The sequence below is a fragment of the Chlamydomonas reinhardtii genome, chromosome 3 (genome assembly GCF_000002595.2).
Source record: "Chlamydomonas reinhardtii strain CC-503 cw92 mt+ chromosome 3, whole genome shotgun sequence".
In the NCBI taxonomy this organism is placed as follows: domain Eukaryota; kingdom Viridiplantae; phylum Chlorophyta; class Chlorophyceae; order Chlamydomonadales; family Chlamydomonadaceae; genus Chlamydomonas; species Chlamydomonas reinhardtii.
Genome location: NC_057006.1, coordinates 2,540,156 through 2,556,615, shown reverse-complemented (window position 1 = coordinate 2,556,615; position 16,460 = coordinate 2,540,156). Strand labels below are relative to the sequence as shown.

At 62.8% G+C, this 16,460-nt stretch overlaps 3 protein-coding genes across 4 annotated transcripts; 1 reads left to right on the top strand and 2 right to left on the bottom strand.

Moving 5' to 3' along the window:
- Positions 1–26: 26 nt before the first annotated feature.
- On the bottom strand, positions 27–1,538 carry CHLRE_03g160300v5 (uncharacterized protein). Its single transcript, XM_043060688.1, has 4 exons — positions 1,461–1,538; positions 1,226–1,312; positions 1,086–1,139; positions 27–799 (listed from the first exon to the last, which is right to left on the bottom strand). Exons 1-4 carry the CDS (start codon positions 1,461–1,463, stop codon positions 734–736), a joined length of 210 nt encoding a protein of 69 aa, XP_042925817.1. The 5' UTR covers positions 1,464–1,538; the 3' UTR covers positions 27–733.
- A 1,285-nt stretch (positions 1,539–2,823) lies between these two features.
- On the bottom strand, positions 2,824–9,278 carry CHLRE_03g160250v5 (uncharacterized protein). The gene is made up of 4 exons (XM_043060687.1): positions 9,044–9,278; positions 5,657–8,823; positions 5,285–5,503; positions 2,824–5,141 (listed from the first exon to the last, which is right to left on the bottom strand). Exons 1-4 carry the CDS (start codon positions 9,063–9,065, stop codon positions 3,837–3,839), a joined length of 4,713 nt encoding a protein of 1,570 aa, XP_042925816.1. The 5' UTR covers positions 9,066–9,278; the 3' UTR covers positions 2,824–3,836.
- A 3,502-nt stretch (positions 9,279–12,780) lies between these two features.
- CHLRE_03g160200v5 (uncharacterized protein) lies at positions 12,781–15,424 on the top strand. Of its 2 annotated transcripts, none has more exons than XM_001697373.2 (5): positions 12,781–12,971; positions 13,059–13,160; positions 13,316–13,614; positions 13,834–14,076; positions 14,458–15,424. In XM_001697373.2, the coding sequence occupies exons 1-5, from the start codon at positions 12,867–12,869 to the stop codon at positions 14,600–14,602; spliced, it is 894 nt and encodes a 297-aa protein (XP_001697425.1). In that variant the 5' UTR covers positions 12,781–12,866; the 3' UTR covers positions 14,603–15,424. The 2 variants fall into 2 exon arrangements, with proteins under 2 accessions (XP_001697425.1, XP_042925815.1); XM_043060686.1 differs by having other exon boundaries at positions 14,373–15,424.
- Positions 15,425–16,460: the final 1,036 nt, after the last annotated feature.

The following is a 16,460-nucleotide window of genomic DNA, read 5'->3' as shown; positions in this document are numbered from 1 at the left end:
GCGCTTCTGCTGCAGTGGCGGCGGCTCTAGATACGGTGCTTTAGCTGCGGCGGAATGCGCCTGCGTGCCACGCACGCCATAACTGGAACCAACCTAGCCGTCTACGCGAAAGCTGCACTCGGCCATTCTGCCTCTGTCCCCCATTGCACACAGCTGACCCGACAGCTAAATCACACATGTGCTAGTTTACTCCCTCAGGTTGTGCTCCCCGAGCCTCCCTGTCCCCCAGTCAGGCGGCAAGGTCTCCAAATCATATTTACAGACGCCGCGCCGAATGCCGGCGCGGACATAATGTTATCGCCGAGTCACCGATGAGCTCTGCATGGGACTCCTACCGCCGGGTTCTAAACTTGTCCGTAGACCACAAAACGCACTCTCTCCACAGCGACCAGCACCAGTCATACAGTCGGGTACTTGTAAATCAGTATAACATGCCCTGCCATGAGCAAAACAGTACAGCCGCGGTACCGTATGAGGCTATCAAGAAACGAACGGGTTCAAGTCATTTGTCAGACATGCCTGCGTCAACCAAAATTGCACTGATTGACAATGCGCCCTGCCGCACACGTGTCTCAAGTCAATACTAGTGCCACACAGCCATGCCACGCCACCACCAGCACAGAGAACTTGTATGTGTGCGTGGCTCTGCTTGCGTGCTTAATGTACAGCTCTCTAGGGCCTTCCTGCCGCCAAGATTTGCAGCTTGCAGTCCGTCCAATCCGCCCGTGCCCGTTTAAGCAGGCAGCTCACGAGGGTTGGTGGCCGTCCGGATGATCTGAAGAACCGCAGACCCGATCACCTGTGGGCGCATTCGCAAAGAGTCGTGTATCAGTACCATATACCCGATACTCACTGCTGAAATAAGTGGTGACGCGTATGTGGAAGCCGTGTCACGTCTCTACCCCAAAGCGCACCAGGCACCATGCTAAGCAAGGGTGATTTTGATCTTGGGCACAAGTAAATTTGCATGTACGGGGAGCGGCGTGCACGTCGCCACCCCCTGCTCGTGGACCCTGTGCTGCTGCTGCTGCTGCCGCTGCGACAGCCAAGCGGTCTGTTGTGTTGCCTTCTTCAACAGCACCCACCACGAAGATGAAGAATCCAAGCATCAGAGGGCCGACCGGCAGCTTGCTAGTCTTCTTCTGCGTCCAAGAAAGGCGCGGACATGAGCGAGATCCACTCGCCAGGTTCGCGGCGCGAATTAGAACCCAAGAAGCAGCCTCACCTGCTTGGCCTCATCAACCAGACCACGCTTGTGGACACCCTTGTGGAACTTGCCGCTCTTGGCGTTGGCGACGCGCTTGGAGACGGTCTGCAACATGAGGACGCGTCCCAGAAGCTGGTTAGAGCGCACGGCTACAAACAGGAGCTGTTATTTCTGCTGCTTTACAAAGCTTGCAACGTGGGTTAAAGCTGCGCGGCGCAGAGCCAGGCGGACAGGTCATTGGAAGCTCGCTCACCATTCTTAAGATGGACGGGGTGTCTTGAAGGGAAGTATAGACTGAGCTGTAACAGCTGTGTGGACTGTGTCAGAATAGTGAAAGGCGACAGGATTTGACTGCACCTTGAGGACACCGCGGCAATGGGGCGTGTACGGCAAATGTAGCGGCGCCCGTTGCGTGTCGAGCCACCAAACGAGCCAAAGCGACAGACCGGCTGATTACTGAGGTGCCAGGCATTCTGAGTGCGACGGCCAAGCCCCACTCGGCGGGGAGCCGGCCCGAAGCACCGCGGGATTCCGCTCACACAAAACAAAATGTGAGGAGCCTCTTTTTGCCAGACGTTGAGCATAAATTGTATATGTGACATAACCTGCCTGGAATCATGGGCGAGGGGTTCAGAGTTTGGGTGAACCGCTCCCATGGACATGTCACATGCCACCAACTGCGGCGCAGCATTCCAGCACGTGCATTTACCGGGGTGAGGCGGCTGTCTCCGCCACAAAATTGAACCTGTGAAAACTCGATTGGCTTGGCGCCCAGATAAACATACAGGATGCCTCCACACACATCATACCCCGACCCCCTGCTGCTGCTGCTGGTGCTCCCGGGACAGCGCTGGTGGCCGGCCAAAGCCCATGAGCTTGCGCATCTCACATTTTCACATCCTACCCGGGTAGGATGCGGTGTGACAACGGCACCTGCTGCACCGCCCGAATGAGCTCGCTCCGCTCCTGCTGTGTCACCTCAACGCCATTCCACACCTCGCTACCCTTTGATCGCCACGCGCGCACGCATCGTCTTAAGACGTTTGCGCTACTCGCACTTACCACCACCTCCATGTTCCCAACCGCCTTGAATGTTCCGACTCCCGAGCAGCTCAGCGCTGACCGACTAAGGGTGCTCCCCATGGCATGGAGTGCCTTCTCATGGCTGAAATGCGTAGATGCGAATGCGAGTGCAGGCGGCAGCGGAGGTTGGCAGCGTGGCCCGGACGGGCCCGGACGCTGTGTGTGCGTTGGCAAGCCGTTGGCCCGTTGCGACCAGAACCATCTTAACGAAGGTGAACTACGAATGCGTATTGGAGAAGGCATGAGCACGACGTCGTTACCATATGGAGTGCGTGGTACATGCTGAGGGGTTAGTTGGTGGCAGCCTAAGCAGCTAGGCCAGCAGTGGAGGGGCTTGCCCTACACTGGGCCGAGTCCAGGCTCAACGTAACCAATGCAATCTCAACGTGTTGCTGGTAAAACCGGTTGATACCGTAAGTTGATTGTCCCCTGTGGGTGACATATGCTTAAGCAAGCTTGCAGACACATCGTTGGGCGCACTCGACACCCCCGTACACTTTCCCGCCTGACGCTGAGTTTAGGCATTTAGGCACCGATTTGCGTGTCTTTGGTGAACCAGAGAGATGCGGCTGGTGCGCACCGGACCTTACAGCAGCCCGTGACGCCTGCAGTCATGCACACTCCCGCCGCCGCTGCTTCTCCCAGCAGCTGGCACAGCGCGCTGCACGCATTTCCACAGCCCACGAAACCACCTCTGCAAGTAACTAGAGACGCATCAGTTGCAGGCTTGCAGCATAGTGTCAACTGCGGCCCCTCCTGCATACAGACCGTTGCGGCATAGAGTAAACTGCCTGCGTCACGCCACAGGTGCAGCACTGCGTGTCCCCCGAACACAGCGTGTAATCCATGCGAACACCCCCAAGTGTACAACGCCAGCCCTCACTCCCGCTCATGCACGTTAAGTGACAACAGTGCATATGATAGAGAGCCGCGGCCAGCATATCAACGGTCCAGGTCAAGTCAAAGAATAGGACGCGGCGTTAGGATCCGCCAAAACTCCGAGCATATACATCATGCCTAGCGTGCTCTATCCGAATAGTTCCTTTCCTTGCATGCCAGTGTAGGGACCTTGCTAGGCAATAAATGCTGCTTGCTATTCAAGAAACTAGATCGATGCACTCGAACGCAAGACCTTGCGGCGATGGGCAATGAGAGGTAGGAGAGGACATGGCCGCCCAGTGCCACGCGCTGCTGTAGGTGGCAGCAGTGCACAATGTTGAAATACACCAAGAAGAGAGCCTCGATCACGACAGCAACCAGGAAATATGTGCTAGGGTGGTGCGAATGGAGCAAGATACTCGGCTATGCCGAGATGCCTAAGAGCTTCCTAGTCCCTACTTTCTACATGCCACAGGTCCCCTCAGTGTGCATCAATAGTATTTATGTGCAGCCAGCTTGCGCAATCAATCGGCTTCCCTATCGAATCAAGCACTAGTCGAAGTACATCAAAGAAGTCATGCGCACGTGCATTCTGTGAGCCATTCCCTGCCGCAGCGGCTGCCAAGCAATGCAGGCCTTGATCAGGCTGTGGTATCTCTGCTCACGCCTAGGACCTGGGTGCTCCTGGGGGCGGAGCGCCTGAGCCAGGTAGCGGCATGCAATAGTCAGGCCATGCAGTGGGGCCGTAGGTCGGCGGTGGTGGGTGCATCCCGTACATGCCGCCACGGTAGCTTCCTGGCGGCGGCACGCCGTACGTCGGCGGCGGGTACATACCGTACCCGGGGCGCGAGCCATACACGGCATGCGGCGGTGGCGGGTAGTATGCACCGTAGCCGTGATAATCGTACGGTCCTGGCGGCGGCGGATAGTAGCCTGCCGCCGGCGGCGCCCCTGGCCCCGGTCCTGCTGCTGCTACTCGGGCGCTAGGCGGCTGCGCTGCGCCGGTCACCGCGGCCGACGAGCCGCCGACGCCGCCGCCTGCCGATGTGCCGCCGTTGGTTGTGCTGTTCCTGTGTATCCACATGGCCGTCGCCGTGTCAGGGCCGTGCACCTCCTCGCCACCCTCCACCTCGCCCTCTGCCTCCGCAGCCACGCTGCCTTGCTGGCCGACCTGGTAGGCACCGCGGTTTGCCATCGGCGCCGCCGCACTGCTGCCCTGGGGCAGGTGCGTCACGTGCTGCTGCGGCTGCAGCTGGTGCTGCTGGTGTGGGTGTGACTGCGGGCGCTGCAGCTGCTGCAGGTGCGGGTGCTGCGACTGAGCTGCCTGTGCCTGCACCTGCTGCGGCTGTTGGTGTGCAGACCGCCCCTCCTCCATACGTTGCGCCGCCACCGTCGGCATGGGGGGCAGCGGGTGCGCGCCCGAGGCGCTATGGCACACTGACGCAGTGGAGCCCGACATGGTTGGCCGCGGCCCCGCTAGCGGCGCGGAGGCAGAGCTGGGCCGCATGCCAAAGGCCGGAGCGCCCGGACCGGCTGGTCCCGGGAAGAGCTGGCGCATGGCAGGCGGGCTGCCCACGGGCGGCTGCGAGGCACCGCACAAGTCAGACGCGTACAGCAGGGGCGGCTTCATCGAGGCAGGCACCGCTGTGCTGCAGGTGCCGGCACCGCCATTGCTCCTGCTCACGCCCGCGTCAGGCCCACTTATTGGCAGCGGCGCTGCGGCGCCGGCATGGCCGAAAGCCGCGGCAAAGACGTTGGCTGCGGGTGCAGATGGTGCCGGCCGGATGCGCGGCGGCGAGAAGGTGGAGCTGCCGTCTGGCCCAGTGGAGGGCCGCTTATGCAGGACCGATGTGTGGGGGTGGCCGCTGTGGCCCGGCGGTGCCGACACACACGAGGCGCTGCCGAGCTGCATGGGCGCGCCAGGCGGCCGGCTGGGAACGCTGGATGTTGCCTCCAACACAGGCAGCGAGGTCTGCGGGACAGGACAGGACAGGACACACGGCGCGGTGCAATTCAGCACTGAGCAAAGCGTAGCTGCAGAACGTGGCCCGCACAGTCTTTGCATACACTATGTGACCCGTGGCGACTGCGGCAGCCGCCGTTGCGAACACGTACCCGTGGCTGCAGAAAGGGGCCCTGTGTGGCGCCAGCCGCGGGTCCTTCTGGGACGGCAGTGCCCCCGCATGCCACCACCGCGGCCGCAGCTCCCATGCGGCGCTGGATGAGCTCTTGAGTCACTGCGCGCAGCTCCTGGCGGATGCCGTCCACGGTGGAGCGCGGCAGCGGCAGCGCCACATCATCGCCCGCAAAAATGTCGTGGCACTCGCGCGCAGCCTGCGTCGATGTATGATCGGATGGCCAACAATTCGGGTGAGTTAAGTGTTCAAAGTGCCGTATGATATACCCATCGTGTATGCCCCAGGCGGCGACCTCTAACAGGAATGTCCGGGCAGGACCATGCGTCAAGAACGCCAACGAGGGCCGCACCTGCATGCCGTCAGCCTCAGTTGCCGCCAGACCTGATGCCTCCTTGCTCACACCAGCGGCGCTGGCGGCACGCAAGCGAGCCGCATCGCCACGCTGGTTGGACAGCTGCCCCGCAGCGGCCACGTCTGCCGCCGCCACTGCCGCGCTTGCAGCGGCCGACGACACCGGCGCCGAGCCCATTGACATCAGCCAGGGGCCGCTGCCGCCCGCGCCCGCACTGGCAGCGCCCTCTGCGGCGCCTGCAGGCGCGTGCGCGGCCGCCGGCAGGGCCCCTGAGGCCGTGAGCTCGGGCGGCACCGCGGCGTCGCGGCCGCGCAGGCCCGACATAAAGCGCCGGTACAGCCGCTGGCGGGGAACCATGAAGCCAGGGTAGTGCATGGGCGCGCGAGGCCCACCCGCCGCCGCCGCCATGTCGTATGGGGCTCCAGCGGGGTGGTGGTGGCCCCCGTACGGGTCAGATGCGCCATGTGGGGGCGGCGCGGTCTCGGGATAGCCGGGATGGTGGTGCGGGTGTGGGTAGCCGTACGGGTAGTAGGGGTCGTATGGCATGCCGTACGGGCCGGGCGGCGGGTACATGCCGTACGCCGGGTGGTACGGCGCGTAGGTCTGGTGCGGATGCGGGTAGCCGCCGCCAGATGGGTCGGCCGCCGCCGTGCTGATGCTCATCGGGTCGCCGATGCTATGGCTGTGGCTGCTGGGGCTGCTAGGCCGGCCGAATCCCTTGGCTGCAGCGGCGGCGCCGAGGGCGGCCGCAGTGGGCGGCGGTGGTGCTGGCCCAGGGGCCAACGACGTGGGTGCAGGTGCATCCTGCAGGCGCACGCGCTTGCCTCTGATGTCAAAGGGGCTCGCGTGCTGTCCGGGTGCGCGGGCGGCCTGCAGAGCTTGCAGGTGCGGCCCCGCGTCGTCAGCGCTGGTGGCGCCACCATCAGCACCGCTTGTGCTGCCCCCGTGGCCGCCGCCGCCGCCCGAGCTGTGATGGTCGCAGCCTGCATGCGCCGCTGTCGCCCGAGCCGTGCTGCCGCTGCCGCCGCCACACTGTGTGCCGCCGCCGCCGCCGGAGCTGCCGCCGCAGGCACCGAACGAGTGACAGCTGCCGACACGCGGCTCCATGCTTGCGCCCACATCCACGTGCATGGGCGAGCAGGCGCCGCCAGACGACACCGCGCCAGTCGCGGGCATCGGCGGCGGCGGGTGGGGATTGCCGCCGTTAGCCGCCGGTGCCGAGTGTGCGGGCGGCAGCAAGCCGTGCTCCTCCACAATGGCTACGGTGCGGGAGAGTCGGTGCGGCATGCGCGCATGCGCGCTGGACTGGTGCTGCAGGTGCGGCGGACTGCTGCTGCCCACAGTGGCGCCGCCCATGCAAGGCGAGCCCGGCGAGGGCGCTGGCGGCGAGGCGGCAGCGGTGTTCAGGGCAGCGGCGTGCGGCCTCATCATGCGCGGCGCGGGCGGCACGGGGCCAGGCGACATGGCGTGGCCAGGCGATGCGGCGGCGAACGATAGCGGCGCAGCGGCGGCAGGCGCGGCGGTGGCAGGAACCGGCGCCGCGGCAGGCCCCGGCGCGAGGCTGCCCGGCGCGTTGGGGTGCAGTGCCAGGTGGTGCGGCAGCGGTGCGGAGAAGGGCAGTGGCTCGCTGTAGGCGTTGAGCAGGTGAGGCTGGTGGTGCAGCGCCTGCAGGTGCGCATGAGGCAGCTGCGCCGCCGCCGCGGCGCCCTCGCCACCGCCGGCTGCGCCCATGCTGCGGCCCATGCCATCGGGTGCTGGCGCCCCCGCTGCGGCGACTGCAGCTGCGGCAGCCGCCGCCGCAACAGCACTGTCCGCCTCCAGCTGGTCTGCCGCCGCTTCCAGGCCGGCTAGGAGCACAGCGTCGTCCTCGAGCTCCCCAGGGGAGGCGCGGCCGCTGTAATCAGACAGCGTGGGCTGCAGTGACGCCTCCGCAAATGGTCCGATGGCGCCGCCGAATGAGGTTGGCCGCACCGCCCGCGCGCTGCCAAAGGCGCCCACAGGGCCCGAGCCAGCGCCCTCGACGCCGCCGACACCGGCGCCCTCAGCGCCAAGACAGCCGCCACCCACCGCCCCGGTGCCGCCGTCGGTCTCAACGTCGTCGGCGTCATCGCTGCTGCCCTTGAGCAGGGCATCTAGTAGGTCCACCTCAGGGTCAGACATGGCGAGGCTGTTCACTCGGAACAAAGCTCCGGCAGTGTCCGCGTCCAGCGCGCCTGCGGCTGCAGCTGTGGCTTCAGCGTTGGCAGCGGCAGGCGCCTCAGCAGCGGCGGCTGGCGCCGCTGTTGCTGCTTCGCAGGTGGCGGCGGCGGCGGCGGCGTGCGGCGGCGCCACGCCGCTGCACCCTGTGCCCTCGTCGGTCGAGTCGGTGTGCATGGGGTCGCTGCAGTCCGCACCCGTGGTTACAGCAGCGGGAGCGAACTGCCGGCCAGCTGGCAGGGCGACGAACTGTTGGTGGAGGTGCGATTGGAGGTACGCCTGCGCGAGTGCAGCAGGAGCTACCCGCGAGGAAGCGAGGCCTGGGCCAGGCACAGCGGCGAGGACGGCCGCCACGGCGACGCCGCTGCGGCGGCGCTGGACCTGGTCCTGGCCATGGTGAGGGCCCAGGATGGGCGCGGCGGTGGCCGTATCAGCGTTAGCTGTGGCTGCCCACGTGTGCTGCTGGGGCCAGGGAGTTGGCGAGCCATGGGTGCTGTGGTGCGTGGCCGCGGTGGCGGCAGGCGGCGGTGATTGTATGTGCAGGTGGACCAGCGGCTCTGAGGCGCTGTTTGGCGATGGGCTGTTGGGCAGCTCCCTTGTTGCGGCCGCGGCGGCAGTGATGGTGTGCGCAACGAGCTGGCTCGCGCTTTGGCGCGGGCTGCATATGCTGGCGCCCTTGGCCGCCTTGGCAACCTCCAGCGACGCGTCGGGGCACGCGGCCGCAGTGCCGCAGTTCGAGCTCGGGCGTGACGATGGCGAATTTGGCACATGATACGAGGTGGCGTCCAAGCTGTGCTCGTCGCTGCCGCTGGGCCCTAGTTGTTGTGACCGGTACTGTAGCGCGGCACAAGTCGGTGGGCACTCGTGTCCGGCCGACTGTGCCTGTGAGTATCCAGCAGGATGCAGTGTTTCGCCCCGTTTCTGGGATTGCGGGAAGCCCTGCGACGCGTGGCAACTTGGTGCATTGCCTGCGGTGCAGCGTATGGGCACAAAAGGGAGGCTCGGTATGCGTGAGCCGTATGCACAGGTTATTTCGGCGTGCGTGTTATGAAGCTGACAAGCAACGGCTGGTAAAACGACTCGCGCGAAGACGCGGGGTCGTTGCTCTGCAGCACAAGCCTTCCACTGGCCCCCCTAACAACTAATATGCACAGGGATCATCTTGATGTATCGATGTGGATAACTCACCCAGGCTGCACGTCGCGTCCATCGGCGCTGCAGCACTGTCCGTGACCCGCAAAGCCACGCGAACGAGCACGATATTGGCTAGTTACACATGCTTTGCTGTGTTGATAAAGTCTAGAATACAGAGGGATGGAGTTTCGACTCGTGGGCACAAGCTACTTCTTGCGCGAATACCGTTCCCAGTCGTCGCGAACCCTAAGTCGTTGGCTATATCACAACAGAATATGTAGTTATCTTGAGTCAGTTTAGCTGGGAAGCAACCCGGTGAAGGCCCGCAATGAAAGACGAACTGTTGCCCCGGGTCGTACATCTCCGGTGTGTGGGCTGCAGGCGGAGGAGCGGAGGTGAGGGAAGCGGAGGACTCCGCACCCGCTGCTATTCGCCCGCACCCCTCCCCCGCACCCCTCCTAAAAACCCCGCAACCCCCCCTACGTTGTTACACTCACTCGAAAACAGCACTGCGAATCCCACCACCCGCACATCTCGCTTACCCTCACCAAAACCATATCTGGAAAATCCCCCTCACCCTCCCCCTCCCGCCCCCTCCCCCTCACCCTCCCGCTCCAGCAGGCCTGGAGTGCACACCCGCCCACCCTTAGAGCTTCCGGTCATGGCGCCAGTTTTGCAGGTTAATGACGCTCTTGCCCGCAATGAGCGTGTCCGTCCGGGATCAAAGCAAATTCATCCGAGAGGGCCCCTAGACAAATGCAGGAAGCCCCTGCGCACCGCTTTCAATCAGCCTTACATCGGAAGAGACTGCGGTGAGTTGGGTGCCGCAACAGAGCCTCAGCAGGAGAGCCTTTTGTCGCTTCGTTGAAGGCAGAGGCGCAACGCCAACAAACCGCTGGTCTGCCAGTACTACTGATAGCAGGTCCTTTTTCCTCAAGCCCAGCTCCGTTTCACGGACTGTTTTGCACGGTTCAGTCTACCTGCAGCTATGCGGTGTTCCGGAAGCTGGTCCAGCGTCTGCTAGTAGCTTGTCACAGCTGGAGTGCAACAGGCACAGCTGGACTGCGGCCGGGGGTGCAGCGACCCGGTGGGCCACACAGGCACTCGGCGGATGAGAAGAGTTACAACCTTGCCGTACATTTGTACCGACGTGCGCCTGCGGTGGTTCCCATGTAGTCGCTGGCCTGCTGTGTTGCTGGGATACTGGGTCAGATCGCGCGGCCGTTTGGGTCGGCGTGCGTGCGTGGCGGTCGGGCAGCAGCTGCCTGTGTTCCCTGGCCTGCATGGGGCCCGGGGCCCGGTTTGCGATGTGTTGGTGTGGGTGTGCCGGCGCTCTGTTGTGTGTGCGCCTGTGGTGGGTCCCCGTGCTCGCGGTGGTTTGGGCTATGGTGCTGGGTTTCCGTGTTTCTCCGTTCTTTCCTTTTCCTTACTCTGGGTAAGTGGGATGGCAGGCTTGGGGCGGCAGGTCGGTTTGGAGATGATGACACGGGATGACACGGGATGACACAGGAGGGTTTGGAGATGACACGGGGTGACACACGGGATGACACACGCCCTGTTTGCATGTTGAACTGCAGGGCCGCGACGCCAACTCGGCTACAAACATGCGGCACGCGCTGATGGAGATGCTGCTTGGCAAACCGCGGCCTGCAGCCCTGCGACCTGCTGGCGGCGGTGGCGGTGCAGGGCCTGGCGGCGGCGGTGGCGGCGGTGCAGGGCCTGGCGGCGGCGGTGGCGGCGGTGCAGGGCCTGGAGACGGCGGTGGCGGCGGCGGTGGCACCGCGCCTACCGGCGGCAACAGGAGCGGCCACGGCGTTGGGCCCGGTGGTGGCGGCGGCACGGGCGTCCCTGGGCCCAGCGGCAGTGGCGGCGCGCATGTTCGGAGCAGAGGGGGCGGGCAAGGCCACATGGAGGAGGACAGCGCGGCGCCGCCTTCAAAGCGGCGCCGGCGCGCAGGTTGAGACCTGCCGGTGTTGTCTGGTTAGCGACCTGTGTTGACGAGCATGGCGTAGCGGGCAGTCGGCTGCAGCGGCAGGGGTGTTGAGAGGTTTTTCTTGCTGTCTGGTTGGCCTGCTGCCTGCTGCACTAGTGCACTAGCTGGGCGCGACTGGGCACATATGGCGGGCGGTGCCTGCACAAACCGACCCCGGCTATGTCCGGGAGATGAGGCTAGTATCGGAACCTTCGGCCTCAGACGGAGGACGTGGCGTGGGCTCAGCCCACTTTTCCCTTGCGAGGGAAAGCCACCTTTTCTTGTCTTACTCTGTTCTGTGAGTTCGGGTGGTTGCTTCACCTTTTTTGGGGGGCCCCGGCTTGCCCATCCCTTGCTTTGCCCCGGAGGGGCATTCTTGGGTGTCGGTGACTGGCGCGGTGGTCCCTGGCGTTCTGCTTGCTCGCGTTGCAGGTTGCGTGCCGGTGTGGTGCTGCGCCTTTTCCCTTCCTTCTCCTCAGAGAAAAAAGCGCTTTACTGGCCCACCGGGCAAGGGACGCGAGGGGCCAGGTGCGTGGAGGCGGCGTACCTCAGCCCCTACAGCGGCGCGTTTCCCTACGACTGCGCGTTTCCAGGCACGAGGCACCCGTCGCCGCCCGTTGCGTGCCGCTCCTTCCCGAGCTCCGACGGTGACAAACATGGGCGTCCCCACCAAGGAGACTGTAGCAGGACAGCTGTTCAAAATGCATCTCAAGATGTATGGGCGGACCGCCCCAAGATCCATAAGATTCAGACGGGATGAGAGGCACGGCGGGCGCCGTTGAGCCGCCAATATGCCCAGTGTTCTGGCCAGAGACAGGCTGGGCCCTAACTTATGCTTCTCGTCAGCATCGTTCGTTGCAAACACGCAGTCTCTCGCTTCACATCCGTTGGACATCTCGACCGCCTTTCCAGTCTCCTCAGTGGTAAGTTATGTTATCGGACGTGGGATAGGAGTTTGCTACAAGATGTCATCCGAGGTCCCTCTCTAGGGGTATATCGTTGGGGAGTATGGGTTTCTCTCACAGTAAAGGGTGATCAACGTTCCGCATATCCCCGGCAATGGGAGCTCGCGACGGCGTCTTGCATTCGCATTCACTAGCAAGCACTTCGTTAAATGGGTACTGCTGCAGCCATCCATCACCTTGGGACTCCGCTTTCCAGTTTCCACGCCTGGACGCGGCTTTTGCACGCATGTTGGGTAGACTGCGTGGTGCTGCCCTTATGTGGGGCTGTCAGCAAACCTCTGGTCTGCCGTACCTCCTGTCCTCCTCATACTCTCATCCTTACATCCTACACTGGTATTACGGACAGCTCTGGAAGGCATAGGCACGGGGCGGCCCAAACGCACTGTTCCCACTTGATTGAAGGTGCCTGGTATGCGGAATGTGGCAATTTCCATGCTCAAGGTGTCCACCCCTCCCTTGTCTAAACGAAGAGCCCTGACTTCCACTGCGCACCACGGTTCGCAATGGGTGGAAAGCGCGGCCTGCATGGGAGGCCTGACGGAGACAACCAATGGGGGCAGTCAGCAAAATGCGGGGAAATGTGAAACGCTGAAGAGCTGGTCGGAGCTGTTGCCCCGGTGTAGTCGCCATCGCCAGCCGGGCAATCAAGCACACGAGCACTGCAGCAGTACGCTCGACCATGGCACCCCAATATAACTTTGGCCGCTCCAGGCGGTCGGGGAAGGCGGGCTCGGCGAAGGGGCAAGGCACAGGTGGGGGGTATCGGACGAGGAAATGCAGGATAGGCACACCCATCGGGCCACCATGTCACCACGGTTGACAAAGCCGCACCCGCGCATTCACGTATTCATAATACAAACAGCACTGCGATTTAACGCATACGAAAGCTTGGAAAACTTGGGCACAGCCTTGGGCCAGCTCCTTGACACAGTCCTTGACAATGCTGCTTTTAGGACTCGTTCTGGCCCTCGCTGGCCATGTAGCGGCTGCGCCTTCAAGCGCCATGATGGGCACTGGCCACACCGTGGGCTTTGGCGAGCTCAAGGTGGGAGGGAGGCAGAGCACTGTTGCACGAGCCTCTGTGCTCGCGCGGCATCCATTTTAGCGGCGAACGCACACTAAATGAATGTAGGAAGAATGGCGTGGTGAGGTTGTCCACCTGTCGTGGTCGCCGCGAGCCTTCCTGCTGAAGAATTTCCTTTCGGATGAGGAGTGCGACTACATCGTCGAGAAGGTGCGGCCAGCGCAGCGCAAGTGCGGTGTCAAGGGCTCTATTGCTCTTAGAATTATTTGTCACACAGCCTGCAGTGTTTCCTCGTGAAAGCGAAACTAGTCTCGCGGAATTCAGCGGGCGTGTGACTGCATCCCCGGTCGCCCACGGATTCACAGGCTCGCCCGAAGATGGTCAAGTCTTCTGTGGTTGATAACGAGTCGGGCAAGAGTGTGGACAGCGAGATCCGCACCAGCACCGGCACCTGGTTTGCTAAGGGCGAGGACTCTGTCATCTCCAAAATAGAGAAGCGCGTGGCGCAGGTGACGATGATTCCCCTGGAGAACCATGAGGGGCTGCAGGTTCTGCACTACCATGACGGTCAGAAGTATGAGCCACACTATGACTACTTCCACGACCCCGTCAACGCCGGCCCCGAGCACGGCGGCCAGCGCGTGGTCACGATGCTCATGTACCTGTGAGTACGAGGATTAACAGAGGCGCATGCGAGAGGGCAGGGGCCGCCGATCTGGAGGGCTGGGAACTTTGGGTGCGAGACCCATGGTTCAATGACGTTCTGCAAGGCGGAGCTGGGCGCCGAGGTGTGCGCGGCACGACCCGTGCGCACACCTCAACCCAGCCTTTTATGCATGCATCACCAGCAACTCGCACGGGCGCTCTCCCTTCACTTACGCAGGACCACGGTGGAGGAGGGCGGCGAGACGGTGCTGCCCAACGCGGAGCAGAAGGTGACCGGCGACGGCTGGTCGGAGTGCGCCAAGCGCGGACTGGCCGTGAAGCCCATCAAGGGCGATGCGCTCATGTTCTACTCGCTGAAGCCGGACGGCAGCAATGACCCCGCCAGCCTGCACGGCAGCTGCCCCACGCTTAAGGGTGACAAGTGGAGCGCCACCAAGTGGATCCACGTGGCCCCCATCGGGTGAGCGCGTGCCCATACATGGGGTTGGGTGGGGGTGGGGCCAGCAAGCGCCGATGCCGATATAATCGAGGCTCAGAACCTGGGTTCGGTTGCAGGTTGGGTTTAGTTCGCCTAGCGATGGGGCTGGGTACCTAGTAGGTCATGTGCACTGTGGGCCGGGCCGTACGCCATAACGTAGCGCGGGCCCAAGCTGGGCAGTCGGCATCAAGCTCGCATCAGGCAGCGGACTCTGTTGCTACTGTCCCTGTCCGGCCTCGCCATTACTGCACGCCTTGCCTCGGTGTACTGCCGTGCAGAGGGCGTCATTGAACAGCGCAACAGCTTGTCATGATGATGACTGTCTCCCGTTTCGTCTTGCGTGTCTGTTCAACTCGTGTGCAGTGGAAAGAAGAAGCTAAACCTGGGTACACCCGAGTGCCACGACGAGGATGAGCGGTGCCAGGAGTGGGCATTCTTTGGTGAATGCGAGAAGAACCCTGGCTTCATGGATGCCCAGTGCAAGCGCTCGTGCAAGAAGTGCACCTAATTAGCGGCTCTGTGGGCCCTGTACAAGAGTCCCGACGATGCCGGTTGAGGTACTTGTCGCTTCAGTCGTCATCTGATGCGGCGCGACTGGCGCTTAGAGCAGCTAGCTGCAATCTGTGCGCTCGCCTGGGGGCACGTGCCTGTGGCTGGGTGTGGCTAGTGGACATGGACTTCCAGTTGGTGCATGAGGGCGTACTGATGTAACGAAGCACCGACTACACCGACAAGCTAGCCTCGTGTCGTGTTTGCATAGCAGGTTCGGCCTCATTTCAGTATTGGGACTAACAGGTGATGCACACTCATCAGGAGTACGGCCGTTTTGCTAGCGAGTCTGTATACTGAAAGGACAACGCACAACATCAGGTTTCGAGACTGAGTAGTCTTGGGTGGGAGGTGGCGGTACCCATGTCAACTGCGAATCGGATTCGTCGGGGCGCCTCATCTGGAGGGGGATAGTTGTAATGGCGTGTTGCACGTGTTGCACAAAAATGAAATGTCCACTGCTAGTCTTGATACTGACAAGACAACGCAGCACAACAACGGACGCGGGGCGGCCGCAGAAGTAAAGGCAGCGCGATTGCTGCAGGGCTCACGCGGCGTGGACTAGGCATGCCATGTGAGCCATGTGGGTGTGTGATGGGACAGGGTTCAAGGCAGGTTGGCGAGGTCCCGTAGGGTGCAGCCGATGCCCAGACCCGTAAGCAGACAGCAAACAGTTTGCAGTGGCAGAGCAGAAGTGCATGGCTGGTCGAACGCCGGCGTTACTGTACCGACAAGTTGCTGGCTGGCTGGAAGTTTGCTGATGCGCATTCCTCACGCTCCGGGCGCCCGGCCAGGCGATAGCACCACACAGACAGACCGCAACGCCACACTCGCGATGCAGAGCCGTGAGCCATGTGGGGTGGGACGGCAAAGGCAAACCAAGAGGCAGACAGATTGCGGATAATTGGCGGGTGCAGACTGCTTTGCGGCTCCCCACACCCGTCGAGTACCGGCGGCCGCACTGGGTGGCGGCGCCTGCTGGGTAGCGGCGGGGCCAGCCACGTGCATGCATGCGTACAAATTGTGCACACGATAAGCACCAGGGTCGGCCGGTGGCGCCGGTGTCACCATCTCCGGGGGCGGGCACCGATATGAGCCTATGAGGAAGCCTTCTTTATGGGTTAAAATCCCTTGCCTTCCCATTTTGGCCTAGTGGCCGTTAGGCGTGCGATGGGACAGTGTTAAGGCAGGTCTGGGAATCAGCTGCACCCTGCGGGACTTCACCAACCTGCCTTAACACTGTCCCATGTCTCTCAGTTGCCTCCCACCGGCAGACCAAGGGTGGGTGGGCAGGAAGTAATCACTTCAGCCATAAAAGCAGAACAAACCAAGTCCAAAGTACGTGGCACGCAAATTGGCCAGACGTGGCTGGCGATAATTTGGCTGGAGGGTTGCCGAGCGACTGTGGCCGGCGGTTGGCGCTGCTCAGGGCCCCACAGAGTTTTGGTGAACACCTGGTCGGTCGTTGGTGTCCGTTCTTATGTGGCAGTTTGATGGCGTTGTGATGTCGATCGCGCGCCAGGTGCGTGCACAGTGCCAATGCAAAGTTGCAAACCTCGCAACTGCGCTGCGGCGACACCCCAAGGCAACCCGTGAACCCGCACTGTAAGCTGTTGCCACGTGAGGCCCTCCCGCAGTCCCGCCGTACGCATGTGAGTAGCCATGTGTGTGTGCATGCACGGCCTTGGCACTTCTCCCCGGAGTTTCAACTCCGCGCGACCAACGCAGCACCCCAATACCAGCCTGCAACAGCTCACTCGCGAACCATCGAGTCTGTGACGGCGCTGGCGCACTCGGCCGGGGAAGACTCTGCTGCT